At 42.5% G+C, this 26,587-nt stretch overlaps 1 protein-coding gene across 1 annotated transcript in view; it reads right to left on the reverse strand.

The window, feature by feature from the left end:
* The window catches only part of SHISA9 (shisa family member 9), a 1,737,042-nt gene extending 1,712,522 nt beyond the window's left edge, over positions 1-24,520 (reverse strand). Inside the window, exon 1 of the mRNA XM_073591159.1 lies at positions 23,717-24,520. Coding sequence (XP_073447260.1) covers positions 23,717-24,234 — 518 coding nt within the window. The 5' untranslated portion in view covers positions 24,235-24,520. The remainder of the gene's footprint in view (positions 1-23,716) is intronic.
* Positions 24,521-26,587: the final 2,067 nt, after the last annotated feature.

The following is a 26,587-nucleotide window of genomic DNA, read 5'->3' on the forward strand; positions in this document are numbered from 1 at the left end:
CCAAAGATGTTTCATCCTCTGCTCCCTCTGCGATGGCAAGATAAGGTCCGCAACCTTACCCTTGTAACGTGGATCAAGGAGGGTTGCCAGCCAGTATTGATCCCTCTCCTTGATACCACGAATACGAGGATCCTTCCACAGGCTTTGCAGGACCAGGGAGGCCATGCAGCGTAGGTTTGCTGAGGCATTCGGTCCGGAGTCCTCTGGGTCACTAAGGACGACATGATCCGCAGCCACCTCCTCCCAGCCACGTACAAGTCCATGGGTTTCTTGGGACTGTAAATCATCCCTTAAAGACTGCTGTTGATGCTGAGTGCCAGGCTCCACCTTCATGCTGACACAATCCTCCTCTTCCTCCTCCTCATCCTCTTCCTGTGTGATCGGTGGGCACGCAGGAACACTGTCTGGATATAGGGGGACTTGAGAGCTAAGGAAGTCCTCCTCATCCTGCCTCTGTTCTGCCTAAAGTGCCCTGTCCATTATTCCACGCAGCGTGTGCTCCAACAGGTGGACAAGGGGGACAGTGTCACTGATGCATCCACTGTCACTGCTCACCATCCTCGTGGCCTCCTCAAATGGTGACAGGACAGTGCATGCATCCCTGATCAGGGCCCACTAGTGTGGGGAAAAAAAAACAAGCTTCCCTGACCCTGTCCTGGTGCCATAGTCGCACAGGTACTCATTGATGGCCCTCTGCTGCGTGTGCAGCCGCTGCAGCATGGCCAACGTTGAGTTCCACCTGGTGGGCATGTCACAGATTAGGCGGTTTTTGGGCAGGTTAAATTCCTTTTGGAGGTCAGCCAGCTGAGCACTGGCATTATATGACCTGCAGAAATGCACACAGACTTTCCTGGCCTGCCTCAGGACATTCTGTAAGCCCGGGTACCTGCCCAAGAACTGCTGCACCACCAAGTTAAGGACATGAGTCAAACAGGGCACATGAGTCAGTTGTCCCTGTCGGAGGGCAGAGAGGAGGTTGGTGCCATTGTCACAAACCACCATACCTGCCTTAAGCTGGCATGGCGTCAACCACCTCTGAACCTGCCTCTGCAGAGCTGACAAAAATCTCTGCCCCAGTGTGGCTCCTGTCCCCCAAGCACACCAGCTCAAGCACCGCATGGCATCTTTTGGCCTGCGTGCTTGCGTAGCCCCTTGAACGCTTGCGGAGCACCGCTGGCTCTGAAGTCAAATCAGCACAGGAAGAGGCCATGGAGGAAGAAGAAGAGGAGGGGGTGGAGGAGAGAGGTGTGGCAGAATCACCACTAGTAGTATTTTGGAGGCGTGGCGGCGGAACAACCTCCAACACTACTGCACCCTGTCCTGTATCCTTCCCAGCTGCCAGAAGAGTCACCCAGTGTGTGGTGAAAGATAGGTAACATCCCTGTCCATGCCTGCTGGACCATGAGTCAGCGGTAATATGCACCTTACCGCTGACCGCCCTGTCCAGTGAGGCCAAGACATTGCTTTCCACATGCCGGTAGAGAGCCAGAATCGCCTTCTGTGAGAAAAAGTGGCGTTTGGGAACCTGCCACTGAGGAACTGCACATTCCACAAACTCACGGAAGGGGGCAGAGTCTACCAACTGAAAAGGCAACAGTTGAAGCGCTAGCAATCTAGCCAAGCTAGCATTCAACCGCTGGGCATGTGGATGGCTGGGAGCAAACTTCTTTCAACAGTGCAGCAGCTGGGGCAGGGAAATTTGCCTGGTACAATCTGATGTCGGTGTACCGATAGCAGACTGCCCCCAAGTACTTGGCTGTGACACACCTAATTCTACACCTTCATTCCTCTCAGTGCAGGTCTCAGAGAAGACTGAAGGTATAGTGAGGTTGGAGATCCCAGCTGATGAGGAGCAAGGAGAGGTCCTCTTTGTTCTTTGGTGTGGGTCTTTTAGCCTTTAGCCAACGAGCTGCATGGCAGATCGACATATGTCTGGTCAAGCATGTGGTGCCCAAGCGGGAGAAGTTTTGGCCACGAGAGATACGCTTGAGACATATGTTGCAAATAGGAGAGGTGGGATCTGATGCACTCATCTCAAAAAAGGCCCACACCAAAGAACTTTTGGAATAACACGCAGAGACAGCAGTGCCCTGCACATGTGGAGCTCTGTGGTGTGATGAAGTCGGTGTGCTGCCCTTAAGCTGGCCCCTGGAGGGCATCCTGCCTCGTTGGTGATGTGCCTCTTCCTCCTCCTCTCTCCTATCAGGCATCCACGTGGAGTCAGTGACCTCATCATCCCCCCCTCCTCATCACTGGAGCAAAGCTGGCAGTATGCTGCAGCTGGGGAAACATGACTGCCAGATTGCTGTCCTTTCTGGGCACCCCCTCTCTCTATTCTCACGTTATTGCCTTCCTCTAACTGGGTACCATCATCGGAGCCTTCAAAACGCTGGGCATCCTCCTGGAGCATGTACCCAACACTGTGGTCAAACAGTTCGGGGGACTCCTCAGGAGAACATGGTGGGGATAGGGAAGGAGTGACTGATGCCATTGAGCCGAGGGAAGAGGCCACGTTGGCAGCTGTTTTGCCAGACAAAGTACCCTGAGCCTGGGTGAGAGAGGATGAGGAGGATGAGGACAGCTTGGTCATCCACTCTACCAAGTCTTCCGCATGTTGCGGCTCAACACGGCCAGCTGCCAAAAAAAAGGACAAGCGTGTCCCACAGCCACGTGCTGATGAGGATGCGCCGCCTCCACAACCAGCACTGTTGCCTCTAGACACAGAGCCTGCTTGCCCTCTTTTATTGGCTTGTGACTGTCTGCCTCTCCTTGTTGGCCTTCCAGACATACTAATGGCCTGCAGTGAGATGTAGCTGCACAAAGCTGGGATGTATATATATATATATATATATATATATATATATACTGATACTGCAGCTAGCAGAATCAACTGCCTGCCTGTAGTATTATTAGTATGAGAACACCAGCAATTGTCTCCAGGTAGCTTTAGGTGCACACTGTGCAGAGGACGCACTACACTAACTGTAAATACTGTAGCTAATAGGACTAATAGGATCAGAAGAACACCAGCAATTTTCTTCAGGTAGCTGTAAATACTGTAAAAACACTTGCCTGCCTGTCAGTAGTAGGAAAAGAATAACAGGAACGGATCTAGCTAAACTGAATACAGTGTATATATATATATATATATATATATATATATATATATATATATATATATATATATATACACAACACCTAGGATGTTTATATATACACAATACACTGTAAGTGCAGCTAACTGACTTGCCTGCCTACTCTATCTAACTAAAGTCAAATGACACTGTCTCTCTGTCTATCTATCTCTCTCTCAATGCTGAAAGACTCTACACAGGGCCACCGTGCAGGTGGCCTTATATAGTGAGGGGCGTGCACTGAACCCCCTGAGCCATAATTGGCCAAAGCCACCCTGGCTTTGGCCAATTACGGCTCTCTGTACAGACGGCGCTGTGATTGGCCAAGCATGCGGGTCATAGTGCATGCTTGGCCAATCATTCAGCCAGCAATGCACTGCGATGCCGCAGTAAATTATGGGCCATGACGCGCCACTCGAATTTGGCGCGAACGGCCCATATCATTCGTAATTCGGCGAATGACCGAACAGGCGATGTTTGAGTCGAACATGCATTCGATTCGAACACGAAGCTCATCCCTAGTGGCTAGGTTTATGTAACATTTCAACTACAATGTGCATAATAAAAATGTCAATTTATTTTAAAAAAGACTGTCAGAAGAACAAGAGCACAATCAGTCTGTCATTTAAAGCATCTTTACAAAAGGATCCTTTGCTGCCTTTAAAGCTGTAAGGGACACACACCATTGATTGACACTGACTTAATCAATGTTCTTAGCAAATCTTCAATTGGAATTTCAGCCGGAAACCTTCTAATATAATTCATCAGATATAACATACCAACAGCTGTGGTTGAGTGGATCAATATTCAAGTATCATAGAAATTCAAACAGGTCCCCAATGACAACTGTTTCCTGACATGTATCCTAGAATCCTTTTATTGCATTAATTTGTTTATGAGTGTTGCCGAAAATGACTTGTGTTTTACACTGTGCCTAAAGTGTGTGCACTTGCATGGAGTAAATAAGTTAAACCTCTAATGGCAGCTAAAGACCCACCAGTGTCTGACTCCCACTGCTTCCACATTAATGAGTAAATTTATGGCTGATGTAGCTTAAAAGGAAAAGGCTTGTTTTATGATACTAATGCTCATATTTCCTGGCAGCTTGAAGGGAGCACGTTGCATACATGCCAGCAGTACATATCAGACATAGCAGTAATGGGATAGAGATGCATGAATTTGCTATGCAATTGAAATGTGATTTTGGTGAATTGCACTTGGAAGCTGTACACTCCTGCTAGGTCAATGTATACACAGCTGTGAAGTGTAATTTTTACCTGAGCACTGTACATATCTGCATATCACTGTATTTTGGATATCTCATGTCTAGGCAGTGTTAAATATTTGAGTATATATGAGTGACTATTAATTTTAAATTACTATGAGAAATATTTTAAATGGTCACAGGACTCCCAGTACTCTAAAACTGTTTTGGAATTATTACAGATGACATCTAATTAGTTACTGTGGCCAGTGGTAGGGCATGCTTTTCCTTTAAAAAAACACGGAGGTTGTCAATGCTCATCTTAACACAAGAAAATAAGGGTTAAGCTGACCCTCTGCTTCAATGCTTTAAGTTACTGACCTGAAACAACAATGAAAATAAAGATCTTTGTCTTCTCTTTGGCTTGCCTGATCTGTATGTTTGTTCCAAATGAGTGACTCCGAAGGTAATGAAGGCATAGACAACAAGCAAACTAGCATTTCCAGAAAGAGGTCAGCAATTGCAACCCCCATATGATAGTTTTCATTTAAATCTCTAGCTTGTGTATGTTATTTGTCTAAATAAACACATTTTGCAGTGTTCTAAAAGGAATGTAAGAGCATCACTAATCATTCTTTCATGATATTATACTTTATTATACTATTATTATATATTATATGTAATAATATATATATATACATATATACATATATATATATATATATATATATATATATATATATATATATATATATATATATTATATTATACTTTCAGAGAATTTCACCCATTTACCTCATTGCTGGTAATGGAAGAAACAAAATGTTTCCTTTCTCAAAAGACTATGGACATACTTATGGTTTTAGAGATCTCTTTATCATCTCCTTGTCCAGACTGTTCCTTGGGGGAAGGACTTCCTAGGCATGCAACATCAAAAAAAAAATACTCAATGAGTTTGACTTAGTAAATGCAAATAAGCTGTTCACTCAAAAAGAAATAGATTAGTGAATGCTGTAAAAATTCACATTGCAGAGAACAACAAAACACAACCTAGCAGGATTCAGGCCAAAAGCGGTGTGCAGTACTGCTTTTGGCTTGAGGTGGGGGGGCGCCGGAGCCGAGCAGAGCCGAAAGTCGCCGATCGGTGCCATTCGGAAATGCACGGAAAAGCCAGAGGATAGTTCGGCTGACCTTGGCAAACCTCGGAAAGGCTTGTGAACGGAGTCTTTCCGAAGTTTGCTGAGGTCCGCCAAAGTGTCCCTCGGGCCTTTTCGGCCATTTCTGAGGCTCTCCAGTGCCCCCCCGCCTTTGGGCGCATGCGGTATTGCATCCCATTGAAGTTAATGCAGAACAAATTATTTTTGTTTCCATTGACTTCAATAGGAAAACTAGCTTTGATATGCGAGTACATTGGATTACAAGCATAATCCTGGAACGGATTATGCTCATAATCCGAGGTTCCACTGTATATATTCTTGCAAATGATTGATAGAAGTAGCAGAGCTTCACCTTTCAAATTCCCTTGCAAAAAGAAAACTGCCTTGCAAAATGAACAGCCTGTCTTTAGTAAATCAACTCTCATGAGTTGAACCCTTCAGTTCATGTCACCTTCTTTGATGTGTATGTACTACTAACATGCAACTTTCTTCTCTATTCATAGAGATGCACTACTAGAGTAATCTGTGAGTGACAGGTATGAATGGGTACCTATTTAAGAAATCCAATTACACTGAGCAAAATTATAAACGCAACATTTTTGTGTTTGCCCCTATTTATCATGAGCTGAACTTAAAGATCTATGACTTTTTCTATGTTCACAAAAGGCCTATTTCTCTCAAATATTGTTCACAAATCTGTCTAAATCTGTGTTAGTGAGCACTTCTCCTTTGCCAAGATAATCCATCCACCTGAAAGGTGTGGCATATCAAGATGCTGATTAGACAGCATGATTATTGCACAGGTGTGCCTTAGGCTGGCCACAATAAAAGCTCACTATAAAATGTGCAGTTTTATCACACAGCACAATGCCACAGATGTCGCAAGTTTTGAGGGAGCGTGCAATTGACATGCTGACTGCAGGAATGTCCACCAGAGCTGTTGCCCTTGAATTGAATGTTAATTTCTCTACCATAAGCCGTCTCCAAAGGCATTTCAGAGAATTTGGTAGTACATCCAACCTGACCACATGTAACCACACCAGCCCAGGACCTCCACATCCAGCATCTTCACCGCCACCCGGACAGCTGCTGCAACAATCGGTTTGCATAACCAAAGAATTTCTGCACAGACTGTCAGAAATCATCTCGAGGAAGCTCATCTGCATACTCGTCATCCTCACTGGGGTCTCGACCTGACTGCAGTTCATAGTCGTAACCGACTTGAGTGGGCAAATGCTCACATTCAATGGCGTCTGTCACTTTGGAGAGGTGTTCTCTTCACGGATGAATCCATTTTTCACTGTACAGATGGCAGACAGCATGTATGGCGTCATGTAGGTAAGCGGTTTGCTGATGTCAACGTTGTGGATCGAGTGGCCCATGGTGGCGGTGGGGTTATGGCATGGGCAGGCGTATGCTATGGACAACGAACACAGGTGCATTTTATTGATGCCATTTTGAATGCACAGAGATACCATGACAAGATCCTGAGGCCCACTGTTGTACCATTCATCCATGACCATCACCTCATGTTGCAGCATGATAATGCACGGCCCCATATTGCAAGGATCTGTACAAAATTCCTGGAAGCTGAAAACATCCCAGTTCTTGCATGGCCAGCATACTCACCAGACATGTCACCTATTGAGCATGTTTGGGATGCTCTGGATTGGTGTATACGACAGCGTGTTCCAGTTCCTGCCAATATCCAGAAACTTCGCACAGCCATTGAATAGGAATGGACCAACATTCCACAGGCCACAATCAACAACCTGATCAATTCTATGTGAAGGAGATGTGCTGCACTGCATGAGGCAAATGATACTGACTGGTTTTCGGACCCCCGTGAGCCCCTCAATACAGTAAAACTGCACACTTTAGAGTGGCCTTTTAGGCCGGGTTTACAGTGGTGCGACACGACACTCGTTCTACTTTGGATCCGACTTTGCCCTGCTGCTTGAAGTCAGAGACGCGTCCAACTTCAATGAACGGGGATCCGACTTGGATCCCCGCCAATGCCAGGCACTGTTTTTGGTATGAATGTTGAGGGGGGAACTCCATGCCAAATTTTAAATAAAAAAACGGCATGGGTTCCCCCTACAAGAGCATACTAGGCCCTTTGGTCTAATATGGATTTTAAGGGGAACCCCTACGCCGAAAAAACGGCGTGGGGGTCCCCCGAAAATCCATACCAGACCCTTATCCGAGCATGCAGCCTGGCTGGTCAGGAAAGGGGGTGGGGATGAGCGAGCGCCCCCCCTCCTGAACCGTACCAGGCCGCATGCCCTCACCATGGGGGAGTGGGTGCTTTGGGGCAGGGGGGCACACTGTGGCCCCCCACCCCAAAGCACCTTGTCCCCATATTGATGAGGACAAGGGCCTCTTCCCGACAACCCTGGCTGTTGGTTGTCGGGGTCTGCGGGCGGGGGGCTTATCGGAATCCGGGAGCCCCCTTTAATAAGGGGGCCCCCAGATCCTAGCCCCCCACCCTATGTGAATGAGTATGGGGTACATCATACCCCTACCCATTCACCTGGTGGGAAAAAAGTGTCAATAAAAAAACACACTAGGCTGTTTTTTAAAGTAATTTATTAAGCATCTCTGGGGGTCTCTTCCGACTTGGGGGGTCTCTTCCGACTTCTCCGCTCTCTCCGACCTCTTCTCCCGGTCTCCGGTTCTTCTTCCGCTCTCCGGTGTCTTCTGCCGGGCTCCTCCACTATCTTCTGCTCTTTTGCCACTCTCTTGCTAGCGTTGGCCCAATCTTCTCCGTCGTCTTCTTCCCTCTTCTCTTCTTCCGATGTTGACACAACACTCTCTCCCGCTGTAATGCCGTGTGCACGGTACGCAACAACTTATATAGGCATGGGGCGTTATCACTGGGTGATGTCATCCGGTGACCCCGCCCCTTATGACGTCACCGCCCGGGGCATGATGGGGCAGTGATGTCATAAGGGGCAGGGTCAATGGATGACATCACCTGGTGACTACGCCCCATGCCTATATAAGTCATTTGCGCGCCACGCACACGGCATTACATCGAGAGAGCGTTGTGTCAACATCGAAAGAAGACCGGAGGGAAGAAGACGACATAGAAGACCGGGCCAATGCTAGCAAAAGAGCGGGCAAAAGAGCAGAAGATAGTGGAGGAGCCTGGCAGAAGACGCCGGAGAGTGGGAGAAGAACCGGAGACCGGGAGAAGAGGCCGGAGAGAGTGGAGAAGTCGGAAGAGACCCCCCCAAGTCGGAAGAGACCCCCGGAGCTCCCTTACTTTAAAAAACGTTCTAGTGTGTTTTTTTATTGACACTTATTTTCCCCCAGGTGAATGGGTAGAGGTATACCCCATACTCATTCACATAGGGTGGGGGCCCGGGATCTGGGGGTCCCCTTATTAAAGGGTGCTCCCGGATTCTGATAAGCCCCCCACCCGCAGACACTGACAACCAACGGCCAGGGTTGTCGGGAAGAGGCTATTGTCCTCATCAACATGGGGACAAGGTGCTTTGGGGTGGGGGGGCGCAGTGCCCATGTTGAGGGCATGTGGCCTGGTATGGTTCAGGAGGGGGGGGGCGCTCGCTCGTCCCCACCCCCTTTCCTGACCGGCCCGGGCTGCGTGCTCGGATAAGGGTCTAGTATGGATTTGGAGGGGACCGCCACGCTGTTTTTATCGGGTTCCCCTTAAAATCCACATCACACTGAAGGGCCTGATATGCTCTTGGAGGGGGAACCCATGCCGGTTTTTTATTTAAAATTTGGCGTGGAGTTCTCCCTCAAGATCATCAGAGCACAAGTCGCATGCCAAAGTCGGATCATGCAAGACGGCGATCCGACTTTGATCCGACTTCAGTGATTGTAAATGGCCTGAAGTAGGATCAAAGTCGGACCAAAGTAGTACTGGGAGCATTTTCAAAGTCGGACCAACTTGTGTCGGACCAGTTAAGATGGCTCCCATAGGGAAACATTGATTTTCACACGTCATGCGACATGAGCTCCCAATGTTGGAGCGTTTGTCGCACCAGTGTAAACCCGGCCTTATTGCGGCCAGCCTAAGGCACACCTGTACAAAAATCATGCATCTGCATATGCCACACCTGTGTGGTGGATGGATTATCTTGGCAAAGGAGAAGTGCTCACTAACACAGATTTAGACAGATTTGTGAACAATATTTGAGAGAAATAGGTCTTTTGTGTACATGGAAAAAGTTGTAGATCTTTGAGTTCAGCTCATGATAAATAGGGGCTAACACAAAAGTGTTGTGTTTATAATTTTGCTCAGTGTATATATTTAACAGACGCTAATATCAGGTATAAGTATTTACTACAGAAGTTATGTCATGTCAAACTGAAAAGCACTGCTTCTACACAATTAAAGTGAATCTATAGTGAAACCTTTTTATTTTATTTTTTTTTTACTTATTTTTTTTTTAGTTTTGGATAGAATTAGGGTTTATTGTTGGTCATGTTGCTGCTAGGTAAATTTATTATTTCCCTCTTTCCTGGTGACAACATTTGCCGAAACAGTAGTGATGGCAAATGTATAATTTTATTGTTGCCACCAGAGCAAAGGACAAGGTGAAATCTTACAATGGGGGTACTGGTTCTGGAGAACACATCTAAGAGGGGATTTTGTGAACTTTATAGAGATTTCCTCTCACCTACACTTGCATCTCTGGCACAAAAAAATTTAAGATTTCCAAAACAAGACGCACACAACAAGAGACAAACTGAAAAAGGTTTTGTCCTTTTTAAGTTTCCATCCAAACACTAGTTTAAAAGTAAACAATGTATATTTCTATAGGTGAGAGAAAAAAGTTGTATGATTAATTTTTCTCACACTGCAGTATAATTTACATTGTGCCAAAGTGGCATGTTGTAGTCACTCTGTCACTCTTTAGCTATTTTATTGCCACTGATGTATGCCATATGTTGTGGCTTTTGGGGGCTTACACATACTTCCTCAGCTGCTAGGAGTGTGTACAGTATATCTGACAAGCTAACTATCAGGCATCCAATGAAAGCCATCCAGCAGTTCAGCAGCTGCTGGATGGCTTCCTCACATCCTCATTACTTTAGCCCCCCCCTCCGCCATGTTTGCCCGGCTCCACATGCCCATCGGTAGGCTATGACCCACCATGGTGGGTGCTGCCGGGTCGAGGGGAGGGAAATCAGCGAACGTCCATTCACTGATCTCCCCTTCCTGTTACTGACTCAGAAGCAAAACATCACTTCTGGTCATGTTGTCACTTTTCCCAGCCAGTATGGAAGGGGAAGAAACTAGTTCAATGTGATCTGCATTAGTTGCATTATCTGTACTGCATTACTTTCATTAGAGAACAAGTGAAATATCAGGCATTTTTTAGACCCCCTGATTTCTCTTTGAAGAAAACCTGTAACCAAACAAATGCATCACATAGGGGAATTTTTGTCCCCTATGTGATGAAAAAAAGTTTAGTAAAAAAAAAAGTTAAAAGAAACTGTACAAAATTAAAGTTACATCCAAGCACTTCAAATTCCCCCTAAAAAATGTTTTGCGACCAGCACATACATGCATGTATAAACGTAAATGCATATCGTGGCACCTAGGCACAAAAAGGTTGATTTCTATGATATGTTACATATCAGCACACAAACCAGAGTAAGAGCAATCATTCTAGGCTCATTATTACTGGTTAACTATAAACTGATAACCTGTAGGGGCTTATATAGTGCTTATATAAAGTAGAAAAGTTTGTCACTGTTTCACATGCATACACAATTTTAAAGGCTAAGTTCCTGTGTCATGACCTAAAGTCTGACCAGGAAGTAAGGCAGAAGTAATCGACCAGTGTGTTTAAACAGCTATGAAGAGAGTGAGGTAAGCCTGTGTAGAATTAATGGAAAGCTGTTTTATTTTTGCAAAATAAGTACATTAATGCTATATTGGTACATAGGGGAGCTGGAATTTAGAGGGAAAAAAAGGTGAACTTAGCCTTTAAGGCTGAATATGTTGGGTATCTATTTACTCGGCACAACATCATCTTTTATATTTTAACAAAGAACTGGGTATGTGTCCTAAAATTAGCATTAGTGTATTTTCTACTGAAATTTTGTGTTTTGTAAACCATGGCACCAATATTGTGTGACCAAAAAATTGGAACTACCACTAATATAATGTATTCTCTGGGATGTCTGCTTTCAGATGATATATAATGTTTGGGGGTTTTACGTAATCCTCAGGCCTAAAATGATTTTTTTAAACATGTGTGGGAAAAAAAATGCAGAAACAGCTCTGGCAGCGAAAGATTTAAAGAAAATCTATGGTCACACTATGCACTTTCATTCTATAACATCAGCATTGTTATAGTAATACAAACAACAGTTATTTTTGACAATCCAATATAAACCTACTGTACTTCAGAAATCTCCTATTATGTTCTGAGTGCTGCCAGTCTGCTGGTCATCTCTTTCCACACCTTCCTGCATTCCTTGCATGCTTTGCAGCTCCTTCCTACTCTCAACTTCTAAAGACAAAATTCCTTCAGTTGCAAGATTTTTAAGGTTTCTTGCATGAACTGCCCATTTCAACAAAACAAATCAATGGGATTTAAATTCAGAGCTTTGATTAGGCCAATCCTTAAGCCTCAATTTCTTCTTTTTGAGTAATTTCTTGGTGGATTTACTAGTGTGCTTCAGATCATTATTGTGTTAAAATATTTATTTCCAGTTCAACCATCAGACAGATGGCCTCACATTCTCACAAAGCACACTTTGATATGATGCAGAATTCATAGCTGACTTGATTAGTCCATGGCACATTGTTCCAGAAGGCTTGATCTTTATCTGTGTTTATGACAAACTGTAGTCTTGCTCTTGTATTTATTTTTTCTACAGGTTTTTTTCTTGGCACACCTCCAATGCAGGATAAATTGGTGCACTACCTTTTTATTGTACGGTATATGCATGCACTTTGACACTAATTGTTTCAAGCAAACCTGCAGATCCTGCAATTAAATTTCAGGGTTTTTGGAGGCTTATTATAGCATCAGACCATAACATATTGGGCTGAATTTGCTGGACCAGCCAGCCCTGGACAAATAAGCAGTTCTTTAAAAAACCTACAGCACCTGTAGACTATTTTCTGCACCGTGAAATGACTGATTTCAAATTATGTGGCAATCCTTTTAAATTTCTTGCCAAACTCATAGACATCAAAAACCATCTTTCTGAGGGCCTTGGAGAACTCTTTTGATCATTGCATGATAGCACTTTACATGTCAATACTAGAATCTAGATATCTGAGATTTAAATTAAACCAATTTCACCTGCTTTCCCCCCAAGGAGGTTCTAATTATTGGCACCTAATCTGTAACACCTGATTCTACATTCATAGATCTGAAGCAGTGGTAAAATTGGAGTGTAATTACATTTTCCATGTGGCAGAACTGCATTTTGAATTATGAGAAAGGATATGTCAATTTTATGTACCATTTATTCAAATATATCCCCCTTATATGTAGACGCTGTTTAAAGAAGGATATCATATTTTCTTTGTTAAAATAAATGGAAAACAATTCCACAACTTTCTTTGGATGTACATACTTTTTCACATGACTGTATATATCATTCTATAAATGTGCACGGTTAACTAGAAAATACTTTGCTTAATGGGGACATCAAATTATATGTATAAATAAATACTAGGCAGCACTTGAAGTAGCTAACATTTTGATTTTCATATATATATGAAAGAAAGCATCATATAGAGACTTAAAGGGTAACTCCACGTTCGTGGGGAAAAAAATTCCAAATAAATAAAAAAAAAAACAATATACAGTAGCATATAAAATTAAAATCATATTGTAACTGAATGTTATTAAAAATGACCTTTCCTTTTCAATCTGCAGCTCTGTAATTTTCTGTAAAATGCAATGCACTATGGCTAACTGAAGTTGTTCTGTACACAGATTGTGTACAGAATGCCCCCGGAAACATAATTTCTTGCTTGCGTGATTGGCTCACTGATTTCCCTAGAAGTCGGCACTAAGATACAAGTCAGATTTCAGGCACAGAATGTGTACAGAATGCCCCCAGAAACATAATTTCTTGCTTGCATGATTGGCTCACTGATTTCCCCAGAAGTCGGCACTAAGATACAAGTCAGATTTCAGGCATCCCCTGCAACAAAAATGTCATTTTTGGTGAGGTACTCCCTGTAGAAAATCATGTCTAAAGGGATGCAGACCCTGCAATTTTCCTCATTAGAGCCCAGCAGGTGCCGCAGCTGATTGATAGTTATGAAACCAGTACATTAGATTCACTTACCACATGGACAAAGACAAGTACACAAGGATTTTTTCAGAATAACAAAAGGTAGGAATCTACAACAAAGTTTGTTAAAATCCTTGTAATGTACATAGATCACCCAAAGGGGAATGTTTTTTTTTATCAACAAATGTGGAGTTAAGCTTGAACAGTACATCAGCGTACATGTACAAGATCTCCCCAAAGTTCCTCTATCTACACAAAGACAAAGACAAGGACATTAAAAAAGGGAGGAGTTCCAAGATAAACGTGCCGCAATTAACAAACATAGATACAAATAGCTACCAGAAAAACTTTTCACCTGGCATGCTGACACCCAAGATCATGTGGAGGTGTGAGCCACAACCTTTTGGAGTAAAAACCTCTCTCTGAAGTGAGATTCAGCATCAGATTCTAGTATCTATCTATGGGGGTTATTTACAAAAGGCAAATCCACTTTGCACTACAAGTGCATACTACAAGTGCAAAGTGCACTTGAAATTGCACTGAAAGTGCAGTTGGAAGTGCAGTCGCTGTAAATCTGAGGGGTAGATCTGAAATGAGGGGAAGCTCTGCTGATTTTATTATCCAATCATGTGTAAGCTAAATGCTGTTTTTTGTTTTCCTTGCATGTCCCCCTCCGACCTACAGCGATTGCACTTCCAAGTGCACTTTCAGTGCAATTTTCAAGTGCACTTTGCAATTGTAGTTTGCACTTGTAGTGCAAAGTGGATTTGCCTTTCGTAAATAACCCCCTATGTGTCACTATGGGGGTTATTTACTAAAGGCAAATCCACTTTGCACTGCAAGTGCAAACTACAATTGCAAAGTGCACTTGAAAATTGCACTGAAAGTGCACTTGGAAGTGCAATCGCTGTAGGTCGGAGGGGGACATGCAAGTCACCTCATTTCAGATCTTCCCCTCAGATCTACAGCGATCTACAGCGACTGCACTTACAAGTGCACTTTCAGTGCACTTGTAGTGCAAAGTGTATTTTCCCCTAGTAAATCAACCCCCATGCTTGTAAATAGCTGTACGTTTAGCCTGGATCTCCTGCCTGTTCTAATGAAAATGTGTATAATGCTTATAGCACAGAATTTGCCTTTGTCTAGATAGAGGAACTGTGGGGAAATCTTGTGCCTATTGTTTATTTATAGAGAATTATTCCTGGGTCTTTCTTGAGGAAAACCATGTCCCAATATATGGTTTCAGCACCCTTATTTATGTAAATAACTCCCTTCTGCACTGATGCTTTGATTTGGGTGTACAATAGCTTATCTTTTTTTTACTAACGTCAAATTATATCTGACACATAATGGTAAAGTATGAGAAAATTAGGTACACATTTTTAAAAAGCAAGAAAATAACTTAATTGTATAAGTCTTTGAACTGCATCTGATTTTCATGACGTGAAATAACATTGATTTCCATTGAAGCTGTTCACATGTATGCGGTGCATTCGCAGTGCAAATTTAAAAGGGGTCCTGTGCATTTTCAGAGCACTGCTGTGCAGTTCAGGTGCGAATTCCAGGCGAATTAAGTTCTATGGGAATGCTTCTGAATTGCACATGTTACATATAGTTACATAGTAGGTGAGGTTGAAAAAAGACAAAAAAAAAGAAAAACTTTCGATGCTCCCCACTGAAACCACCGTCTGTGGAAGGGAATTCCATATCCTTGCCACTCTTCCAGTAAATAACCCTCTACGCAGTTTAAGGTTAAGGCCGGGTTCACACTGGTGCGATACGACAGCCGTCCTACTTTGGATCCGACTTTGCCCTGTGACTTGAAGCCGACATACGTCCAACTTTCAATGAACGGGTATCCGACTTGGATCCCCACCAATACCAGGCACTGTGTTTGGTATGAATCTTGAGGGGGAACTCCATGCCAAATTTTAAACACACACTTCCCTGTTCTGTTCTGAGAGGAGTGACAGATCGTGTGTTACTATTAGCTAGGAACCACGATCCGTCACTTCCTCTAGTCAGTCCCCTCCCCCTTCAGTTAGAATCACCTCCCAGGGAACACAGTTAACCCCTTGATTGCCCCCTAGTCTTAACCCCTTCACTGCCAGTGACATTTTTCCAGTAATCAATGCATTTTTATAGCACTGATCGCTGTATAAATGCCAATGGTCCCAAAAATGTGTCATAATTGTCCGATGTGTCCGCCATAATGTCGCAGTCAAGATAAAAATCGTAGATTGCCGCCATTACTAGTAAAAAATAAATAAATAAAAATGCTATAAAGCTATCCCCTATTTTGTAGACGCTATAACTTTTGCGCAAACCAATCAATATATGCTTATTTTGTTTTTTTACCAAAAATATGTAGAAGAATACATATCAGCCTAAACTGAGAAAAAATTAGCTATTTTTAAAAAAATGGGGGTATTTATTATAGCAAAAAGTACAAAATATTGGGGGTTATTTACGAAAGGCAGATCCACTTTGCACTGCAAGTGCACTTGAAAGTGCACTGAAAGTGCACTTGGAAGTGCAGTCGCTCTAAATCTAAGGGGTAGATCTGAAATGAGTGAAAGCTCTGCTGATTTTATCACCCAATCATGTGCAAGCTAAAATGCTGTTTTTTATTTTCCTTGCATGTCCCCCTCGGATCTTCAGCGACTTTTCTTCCAAGTGCACTTGCAGTGCAAAGTGGATTTTCCTTTAGTAAATAACCCCCATTGCGTTTTTTTCAAAATTGTCACTCTATTTTTTCGTTTGTAGCGCAACAAATAAAGACCACAGAGGTGATAATATACCACCAAAAGAAAGCTCTGTTTGTGGGAAAAAAAGGACATCAATTTTGTTTGGGTGCAGCGTCGCACAACCGCGCAATTGTCAGTGCCGAAAAGCAAAAAATGTCCCGGTCATTCAGCAGCCAAATCTTCCAGGGCTGAAGTGGTTAAACTCCCTTCTGTGGAAAAGTTTTATCCCTATTGTGGGGTCACCAGTATGGTATTTGTAAATTGAAATCATATCCCCTTTCAAGTGTCTCTACTCCAGAAAGAATAAGTTCAGTGCTTGTAACCTTTCTTCATAACTAATGTCCTCCAGTCCCTTTATTAGCTTTGTTGCCCTTCTCTGTACTTGCTCCCTTTCCAGCACATCCTTCCTGAGGACTGGAGCCCAGAACTGGACAGCATACTCCAGGTGAGGCTGGACCATAGTCTTGTAGAGCGGGAGAATTATTGCTTTATCTCTTGAGTTAATCCCCTTTTAATGCATGCCAATATTCTGTTTGGTTTGTTAGCAGCAGCTTGGCATTGCATGCCATTTCTAAGCCTATCATCTACTAGGACCCCCAGGTCCTTTTCCATCTTTGATTCACCCAGAGGTTCTCCCCCCAGTGAGTAGATTGCATTCATATTTTTGCCACCCAAATGCATTATTTTACATTTTTCCACATTAAAATTAATTTGCCATGTAGTTGCCCATCCCATTAATTTGTCCAGATCGACTTGCAAGGTTTCCACATCCTGCGGAGAAGTTATTACCCTGCTTAGCTTAGTATCATCCGCAAATACAGAGATTGAACTGTTAATCCCATCCTCCAGGTTGTACGTTGGCTTTTCTCCAATCAGCTGGTACCATTCCAGTCAGTAGACTGTCAGTAAAAATTAGGAACAATGGTCTGGCAATTACTTGATTGAGTTTCTTTCTGTTCAGGATTAAGTTTAGGACTCAGTTCAGGATTTCAGCACAGATTGCTCTCCTATTACAGTAGTTGATACCCTTTATCTACTATGTATTGGCCAGCACTGAAATCACACTGTGAAAAACATCTGGTCCCAAGCCTTGCAAATTCGTATCAGAACTGCATCAAAAAGGCACCTGAACTACTGAACACATGCTTTTTTTATTTGCAGTGAAAATGGACATACAATTCACATGGGACATGTGTGAAGCCAGCCTAAAGGTGTTTCCTTCTATAAAGCTTCTTTGAAGCTTTAATATTGAATCTTGAAAAATAATGTATGTAATTAATTTAAGATGGGCACTTTATACATTTTATTTTACTCTTAGCATGTGAATTAAAGGAGAAGTATGGCCACAGCTCTTTTGGCCCTACTTCTCCTATAAGTCACAGGGGTGCACTTAGTACTGCACTCCTGTGACCCGTAATCAGCTGACAGAGGGCTAAAGTCCACTGTCAGCTGACATCACTCAGCCAGTTCATACTCTATTGGGTCCACCCAGATATCTGACCGGCAGCTGGCTCAGGCTCTCAGCACACTGCTGAGAGACTGAGCTAGCTGCTCCCACACCTTCCACAGCCCAGTGCTCCACTGAGTGCTGGAGGGGCATAGCAGAGAGCTGGTGACTGACAGTCACCACTATCTGCTCACTGAAGACTGAGAATTGAGCGAGTAGTTTTTGATCGATTCTCAGTCTTAAAGGTGGCAGGGGACAGATGCAGCATTGGGTCCCGCTGCACTCCGATGCCTTCTGCCGCTTACCGGTGCCGTTGGCAGCGGCGGAGGCGATTCGGTCCACTCTGTGCATGAGCATTGAGACAAGTGAGGGGAAGATGGCCCCCACCCTTCTCCATGACATTGCAGGGCAGAAGAGATGTCAAAACGTCACTTCCGCCCATAGCTCTTAAAGGGCCATTTTTTTAAAATCATTTTTTTAAATGACAATTTTTTTTTTTATTGCATTTTATTCTAAATATGAGATCTGAGGTCTTTTTGACCCAGATCTCATATTTAAGAGGTCCTTTAATGCTTTTTTTCTATTACAAGGGATGTTTACATTCCTTGTAATAGGAATAAAAGTGACACATTTTGTTTAAAAAAACAGTGTAAACAGTGTAAAAACAAAAAATAAAAGGTAAAATCCACAGTACTGCGTTTGCTGTATTGGTGTGTGTTGCAATAAAATGATACAGGTATATATTTTATCATAACATAGCAATGTTGCAATGCACTGCTGTGCAAATAGTTCATATACATAGTTTTAAAAAAAATGCAGCGTGGGTGCACAGTGCACACCAAAATGTATGTTTTGAGTACCATAACGTTTAGCTGCTGGTGTGAATGGGCCATTATTGGTACATCAGAGTGCACCAACACATGTAATATGCATTACCACAAAGTATGTAGTGCGCCTTTATGTTGTGTGTGCACGCATATGTGTGTAAGGGGAGGGTTAATTCTGTCTTTTTTTTTTAATTCTGTCTTTTTTTTTTTTTACAGTTTTTATTTATTTTGCATTACTGTTACCAGGGACTTTAAGTAGATATCAAGAGTAATGTTTTACTTTTTAGTTAAAGAGCTTGAGGACACAGAGATCTTCTCCTCTGCAGCCCTTACAACTAACACTGAACATGGAAGTGCTTAGCACCGAGCTCTTCTGTGTTCATTAACAAACTTAAAGTGGTTGTAAACCCAAAAAAAAAAAAAACCCTGTAAAACAAAGGGATAATAAACTAGTATGCATCACATACTAGCTCATTCTGAAATACTTACCTTAGATTGAAGCTGTTGCAGCGGCCCCGCACACCGCTGTGACCGGCGACATGTCTCCCGGAGTTATTTCCGGGTTTGCAGGCTCTGGCGCTGATTGGCCGGACCCGTGATGATGTCACTCCCTCTTGGGAGCCGCCGGTCATGGCACGACTACTGAATAAATAGCATGAGTGGCCCATTTCTTCAGTGCGCATGCGTCAATGACATATATGGTAAATATATTACAGTACCTACAGGCAAGCCTTATTATAGGCCTACCTGTAGGTACAAGTGGTGTAACTAGGTTTACAACCACTTTAAAAGATAGTAAACATTCCGGTTTACTATCCTTACAATTATGAAACAACACTAGTGAGCACTTGTGTGCTTATTTAAGGCTTTGGTAAACAGGAGAGATATAGTAAGTTTACCAATCCCCTGCTAACCATTTTGAAACACATGATACTGCCCACTGTGCAACTACATTTCACTGACAGGACAGGTGGATGTGTCTGTGTGTGCGTGTGTGTGTAAGGGGGGGGGGGGGGGGGTAAAGAGAATGCTACAGTGGCAAGGATCAATGACAGGCAGAGAACACTGTGGAGCAGTAATGAGTGACATTTTTAATGAATGGCTTTGATTCATTTAATCTGGCAGCTTTTCATTTAATCAGCAGACTCTAAATCTTGTGTTATAAGTTCATGGACCCTAAAGCTACCGTGAGCTTATATTAGAAGAGAATGCAGATGATGAAAGGTTCACTAATTGGCAGAAAAAGGGTTACATTTCTAGAGAATTGGGTCCATTGTATGCAGCTATGTGCTTTAAGACTGTAATCTGTCAGTCAGCTCTATGCTCACATTTTTTCATAACTTATCAATTTTGAAACTGTGAACCATGACTATTTCAACCTACAAACAGCCAGCAGATGTTTTGACGCTAGCTAGAGGAGTTTGGTCAAAATTAGCTTATTATCACTAATACATGTAAAGTATTAAATCTACTCCATATAAAACTTGTTACTCATTTTGTTTCCAGACATATATGGAAATCTATTTTTTTAGCTTTTTCTTCAACAGTGAAAATACATTTGATCTGCTTAGCATTGTGTAAAAAAATCTCAGAATTGATTTGTTTAATAATACCAATCATCTGATTATGTCATTAATCTGCTAATTTTGCCTGTGTGTCACAGTTTATGTATTGATGTTATGGTAGCATTGGCAGACCCCATGTAATAAATTTATATAAAATCTGCTTATTGCATTAATTAGTAATTGAACACTACTTGTTTAAGACAAACTCCAGGGAGCAAGGTATTAATAAAAAATATTGAATTAGATTGTGAATATTACACTTAGTTTACCTTCTCTAGCCATCCCTGATAACAGTATGTAAACAGTGTCTTTTTTTCTTTGTAACCAATCACCCGTTTTCAGCCAGTGATGCACATTACTTAACTGGGTGTAAAAAAAAAATAGGCCCTAACAAATTTAGATGATTTTCAATAAAACATGCTCTTTGATGGCAAAATACTTGTGTATTAAAACATATTTTTTTAATTTTTAATTTTCAAAATAAATAAACTCTTCTACCCTATTCCCTTACTACACTGCAATTAATCATTTCTTCCACCTTTTGTCTCACATTTTCCATAGTTCATAATAATTCATGGTTCAAGTTCCCAAAATAGTAGTTGAATTTCCAAATTTGCAATAATCATTAATCAGGCGGACGGCTCTTTCCCCTTTGATGTCACTCTATTTGGTGTTCATCCACAAAGGCACGCTGTAATTGCAGACTTGCTTACATTATTGTTAACTCCTTACAGTTACTTTTCCGAATAATTATTAAAATTAAGATTTCATTTTTTTATACTGTAGTTTATCACGGTGTTCTATTAACTATATAGGATTTTAATCCTTACTAAAAAACCTGTGCAAAAAAACAAATCACAACAATTCACAACAACCAGTCAGACATCACCTTTTTCTAATGTTGGCCAGCCAGTTAAAAATGATTGCTAACTAATTGCTATACTATACTTTTCTCATTGGTCATTCCCCTATGACATACAAATACTTTTTTCAATTATGAGAGTTATAAAAAAGAATGTTTCCTTCTTTGGCACTTTGTAAATCCTCTTTTTTATTTTGTCCCTGCTACAGATAAGCTATTTATTCCAATCCATCTCCTCTGCAGTGCTGTGACTGGTAACTGACTGAAAAGCAAAGGCATTCATCAAAATGTCTTAAAGGGAATAAATTCCCAGAAGACAGCAGAAAAACAGTTTAAAAGAAAAATCAATAAATCTGTTTTAATTGATGTAAAATAGAAAAACGACATACAGACAATGCACATCTGCAATAAAGTGAAATAATTAAATTACAGTTTTTATACAAACACATATGGACCAGGAGAAAGTAGGATATATACTGCAAGCAGCCATCTAATCGCATGTAGTATTGTACTAGCCTTCTGTATGTTTACATATTACGCAGTGTATTCTTTTACTTGTATGTCCACTAGGGCCCTAACATAACAGGGACAAACACAACATGCATAGTGCAGGTACCAGGGGTAACCAATCAGAAGTCATTATTTAAAATGCTGACTATTTTAAACTGAAGAAAAGTGGCATTTGATTGCTAAGGGCCAATGTATACCATGCCATTTCTATAAATATGTTGTCCTTTGTATTGTGTAATCATATATTGTGTATGATTTCCTGGATTATATTGTGATGACTGTGATGGTAGTGATGATGATGACAATGATTATGATTGCTTAAATATGGCAGTGAAGCACACCTTAGTCCATGAAATGTCCTTCTAGATATATTATAATGTGCCATTGGGGTAATCTGACATAGGGCCATGCAGAATCTTGCCAGAAAGGGAGCAGCGATAGGGCAACACCTAACTGGTACAGTCAGCGGGAGAGCAATGCTGTAGGAGCAGATGAGTGCTCTCCCGTTGCTGGCAAATTGCCAATAGCGACGAAATCGCTAGTGTGACATGGCCCATATATTTATAGTAATACATATTCATAAATAAAAATGATCAATAGAAAAAGCAGACAGGGAAGCACAAAGATAGATAGATAGATAGATAGATAGATAGATAGATAGATAGATAGATAGATAGATAGATAGATAGATAGATAGATAGATAGATAGATAGATAATTTCAGTTCAATAAGAGTCAAACCCTTTTATCTCCAGCCACATTTTTCCATCTGTTATCTAGTGGTTAAGATTAGCATAATGATTCATAGAGAACAGAGAAGTTAAAAATACGTTATGTATTCACACAGAAGCTGACACGATCTGAATTTTAAGATGATGTGAAAAACGGGCTTTTGTCCCATACTGTCACCGTGCCCAATGCCCACACAGATCTCTGCCTTAGTTTCTGATTCTCTTCCTTTGTGCTTGAAGAAGACCTTTTCAGTGGCTGTTCGTGTATCTATGATGGTTAAGCTTTCTTTTACAGCTATTCAGCAGTCATTTCCCTGAATCTCTATTAAGGCATGCATTGCACTTCCTTATTTCTGTGTTCCACTTTTTACTCCTCCACCCCCTTCTGTGGTAATTACCCAGCACAAGGATAACCTAGAAAGATGTGCAAACACACACACAAAGGATAACCTAGAAAATGTAAAACACACACACACACCTTTCCTCTAGCACAGCTAATAATGGAGCAATGATAAAGGTAGTGCATGGTAACACTAGCCAATTGTGTATAAATGATGGCAGTGTACCCTAGATGTACACATAACACCGAACAGTCAGTGTACCCTAGATGTACACATAACACCGAGCAGCCAGTGTACCCTACATGAACACATATACACCTAACAGCCAATGTACACTAGATATACACATATTCATCGAGCAGCCAGTGTACCCTAGATGTACACATATACACCGAGCATCCAGTGTACCCTAGATGTACACATATACACCGAGCAGCCAATGTACCCTGGATGTACACATATAGCAGGTGGATCCTAACACCAGCACGACTGCACACTCCAATTCCATAACACGTACAAGATACAACTGAACCAGATATCCGCGGCTGCAAAAGAGACGATCTCTGCAGCTGCTGTGTGGGTGGTATATTTGTTTATATCACAGTTCAACTAGGAGAAAATAATATTTTCTATGTAGAGGTGTAGCACTCGCGAAATAGCCCTGATCACACCTTGACACCACACCATGATTCCTGAATGGCAGATTTCTTTTTCCATGTGGTGTGTGTGCTAGCAAACCTTTGTCACATCACAGCCAACAATACTGACTTGTCCAACCTCCGCCAGCTGAGCCCTGTAGTAAGTAGTGGACAGCGACAAGTGCTGAACACGGCCAATGTCAGGCTATGAACTGCGCAGGATCCATCGCTAAAAAAAAAAAAAAAAAAAAAAAAAAAAAAAAAAAGAGGAACAGTTGACCTAATAAAGAATGGGTTAAGGGCGACCAACCTTGACATGTTTTCCCTCTGAGGTCTCTGCGCTTTCTCCAGCCCAAGTTTGGTGAATATCCCAACCAGAACCATGACGGCTACAACTCCACAAATGATGTAGACGATCAAATTGGTTTTATCCCTGGTCGGGTCGTGCAGGGGATCGTCGATCTTTGGCGGGGTCTTCCCCGGCTGCAGCCAAATAGGTCTGTCGTAGTTGGTGCAGATGCTCTGATCCAGTTTGGCCTCATTGAACTTACAACAGTACCTAAAGCCACAAGTACCACAGCAGTAGAGGAAATCTCCGGAGCTGCAGTTAAATGGAGGGTCCCATTGCCCCATGACATCGAAATAGCCCCTGCAACCCTCAGCTATCTGGGGGGGTTCCGATGACTCCAGATCTCCAGGGTTGGACAGGTTGACGTCGGAAACCACTTCGGTGTTCCCAAAGTGAGGTCCACCTTTCACCTGGGCACAACACAGGAAAGTCAAAATATCCGCTAGCAAGTAGTAGATGATTACACTAATCCCTTTCATGATAAGTAGCTTTTTTCCTCTGTACTGATATGGAAGATCCAAAGTGGAACAATACAACCATGAAGAGCAGGAGGCAGGAAGGCTCAGCCCATCAGTCCAGGTCCACCATCTACTAGATGTGATCACTGCAGTCACCACCAATGAGGTGTGATGATTCTTCTTCTCCTTGTAGTAATCTCCACCAGCAGCACTAACTCATCTGCACTTGTGGAATCGAGAAGAGCAAAGGGGATTCTGGACTATTGGAGTAGTGCAGAGAGAGAGAGAGAGAGAGAGAGAGAGAGAGGGAGAGGGAGAGAAGGAGAGAGGGGGGATAGGGAGAGAAGAGAGGAGGAGAAAGGAAGGGGGAGGAATACATATAGGAGGAGTTGAGACTGAGGGAGGGATGACATGGTCATGAGCAAAGAGGGAGCATTTCCAAAAGATGACAAGGGATGTGCTTTAAACGTGAGCAGCACAATATCCCCTTATTTCACTCCTCTTCAGCACGCACAGGCAGCAATGGCATACGAGATGAGAAGAAAGTTTTGGGGTTTTTTTCCGGCAGAGTTATAGTACTGCCCTATACTAAACTGCCCTAGATATCCACTTGTTTTACAAATGTCACGTTCCTGTTCTATACCGTCTGCACCTTATCCTTTCAGCTGGACTGACAACAGATCGCTGGCTGGAGATTAGCACTTCAAACTCCAACCCAATCCATCCATCCATCTAGTGATTTAGCATTTAGCATGCCATTCTGTAACCACTGTAATCCAAACGATCATATTCACATATGAATATCTATTATTAAAGGGGCATTGTAGCCACAAACAAAAATGTAATGGTGACTACATTTGTTGTTTTTTTGTTTTTGTTTTTTATGTTTTTGGCTTTTTTTTCTTTATGTTCACCTGCTGTTTCTCCTTGTAAAGCTGGGCACACACTATTATTAGACCCCTTTCACACTGAGGCCACCCGTGCGTTAGCACTAAAGCACCGCTCATTTTAGCGGCGCTTTATCGCTGTTTAAGCGGCGCTTTTCGACCGCAAGCTGGGCGCTTTAAACCCCTGCTAGCGGGCAAAGAAGGGGTTAAAAATGCCCATGTTGCGGCGCTTCCGAAGCGCTGCCATTTCATTTCCATGGGCAGGGGTGTTTTGGGAGCGCCGTGTACAGCCTCAAAAATGCTGCTTGCAGGACTTTTTCTAAGGTCCCACAAGCGCACCACCCCAGTGTGAAAGCACTCAGGCTTTCACATTCTGGCAGCATGGGAGGCAGTTTTCAGGCACTGTTTCTAGCGCTAAAACGCCTGAAAACTGCCTCAGTGTGAAAGGGGACTTAAAGGCTGAATAAAAAAAAAACAAAAAAAAACTGTTCTTTCATCCACATAAGTGAGGTGGATGCAGGAATCCCTCCCTGCTGTCTGTGCTATTATGTTCTGATAGCGGGGACACTGATCAGTGCCTGCAGTCATTGGCTGAAGACTGCTGATCTAAGAAGGTTTTCCAGCAGGACCATTGAACAGAAACCAATCTAATGATCAGCTTTTGTTACACAGGGAGAAACAGACATCGATTGTAATTCTGACAGTTCCTGCTGAACTGGCCAAATTTCAATCCAACTGTATACAGTAGTTACATAGTTGGTAAAGTTGAAAAAAAGACACAAGTCCATCAAGTCCAACCTGTGTGTGTGCGCTTTTATGTCAATATTACATTGTATATCCCTGTATGTTGTAGTCGTTTAGGTACCTATTGAGTTTTATGTAATTATCTATGCTCCCTGCTGAAACCACTGCTTGTGGAATCGCTTTTCCACTAATTTTAGTGAATGGCTGCAAGTCTTTTTAAATGCCCTTTCGCAGAAACGTTTTATCCCTATTGTGGGGTCACTAGTACGGTATTTGTACATTGAAATCATATCCCCTCTCAAGCGTCTCTTCTCCAGAGAGAATAAGTACAGTGCTAATAATCTTTCCTCATATCTCAGATCCTCCAGTCCCTTTATTACCATTGTTGCCCTTCTCTGTACTCTCTCCATTTCCAGTACATCCTTCCTGAGGACTGGTGCCCAGAACTGGACAGCATACTCCAGGTGCGGTCAGACCAGAGTCTTGTAGAGTGGGAGAATTATCGTTTTATCTCTGGAGTTAAGTCCGTTTTAATGCATGCTAATATTCTATTGGCTTTGCTTGCAGCAGCTTGGCATTGCATGCCGTTGCTGAGCCTGTCATCTACTAGGACCCCCAGGTCCTTTTCCATCCTAGATTCCCCCAGAGGTTCTCCCCCTAGTGAGTAGATTGCATTCATGTTTTTGCCACCTAAATGCATTATTTTACATTTTTCTACATTAAACCTCATTTGCCATGTAGTT

The sequence above is a fragment of the Aquarana catesbeiana genome, linkage group LG06 (genome assembly GCF_042186555.1).
Source record: "Aquarana catesbeiana isolate 2022-GZ linkage group LG06, ASM4218655v1, whole genome shotgun sequence".
Taxonomy (NCBI): domain Eukaryota; kingdom Metazoa; phylum Chordata; class Amphibia; order Anura; family Ranidae; genus Aquarana; species Aquarana catesbeiana.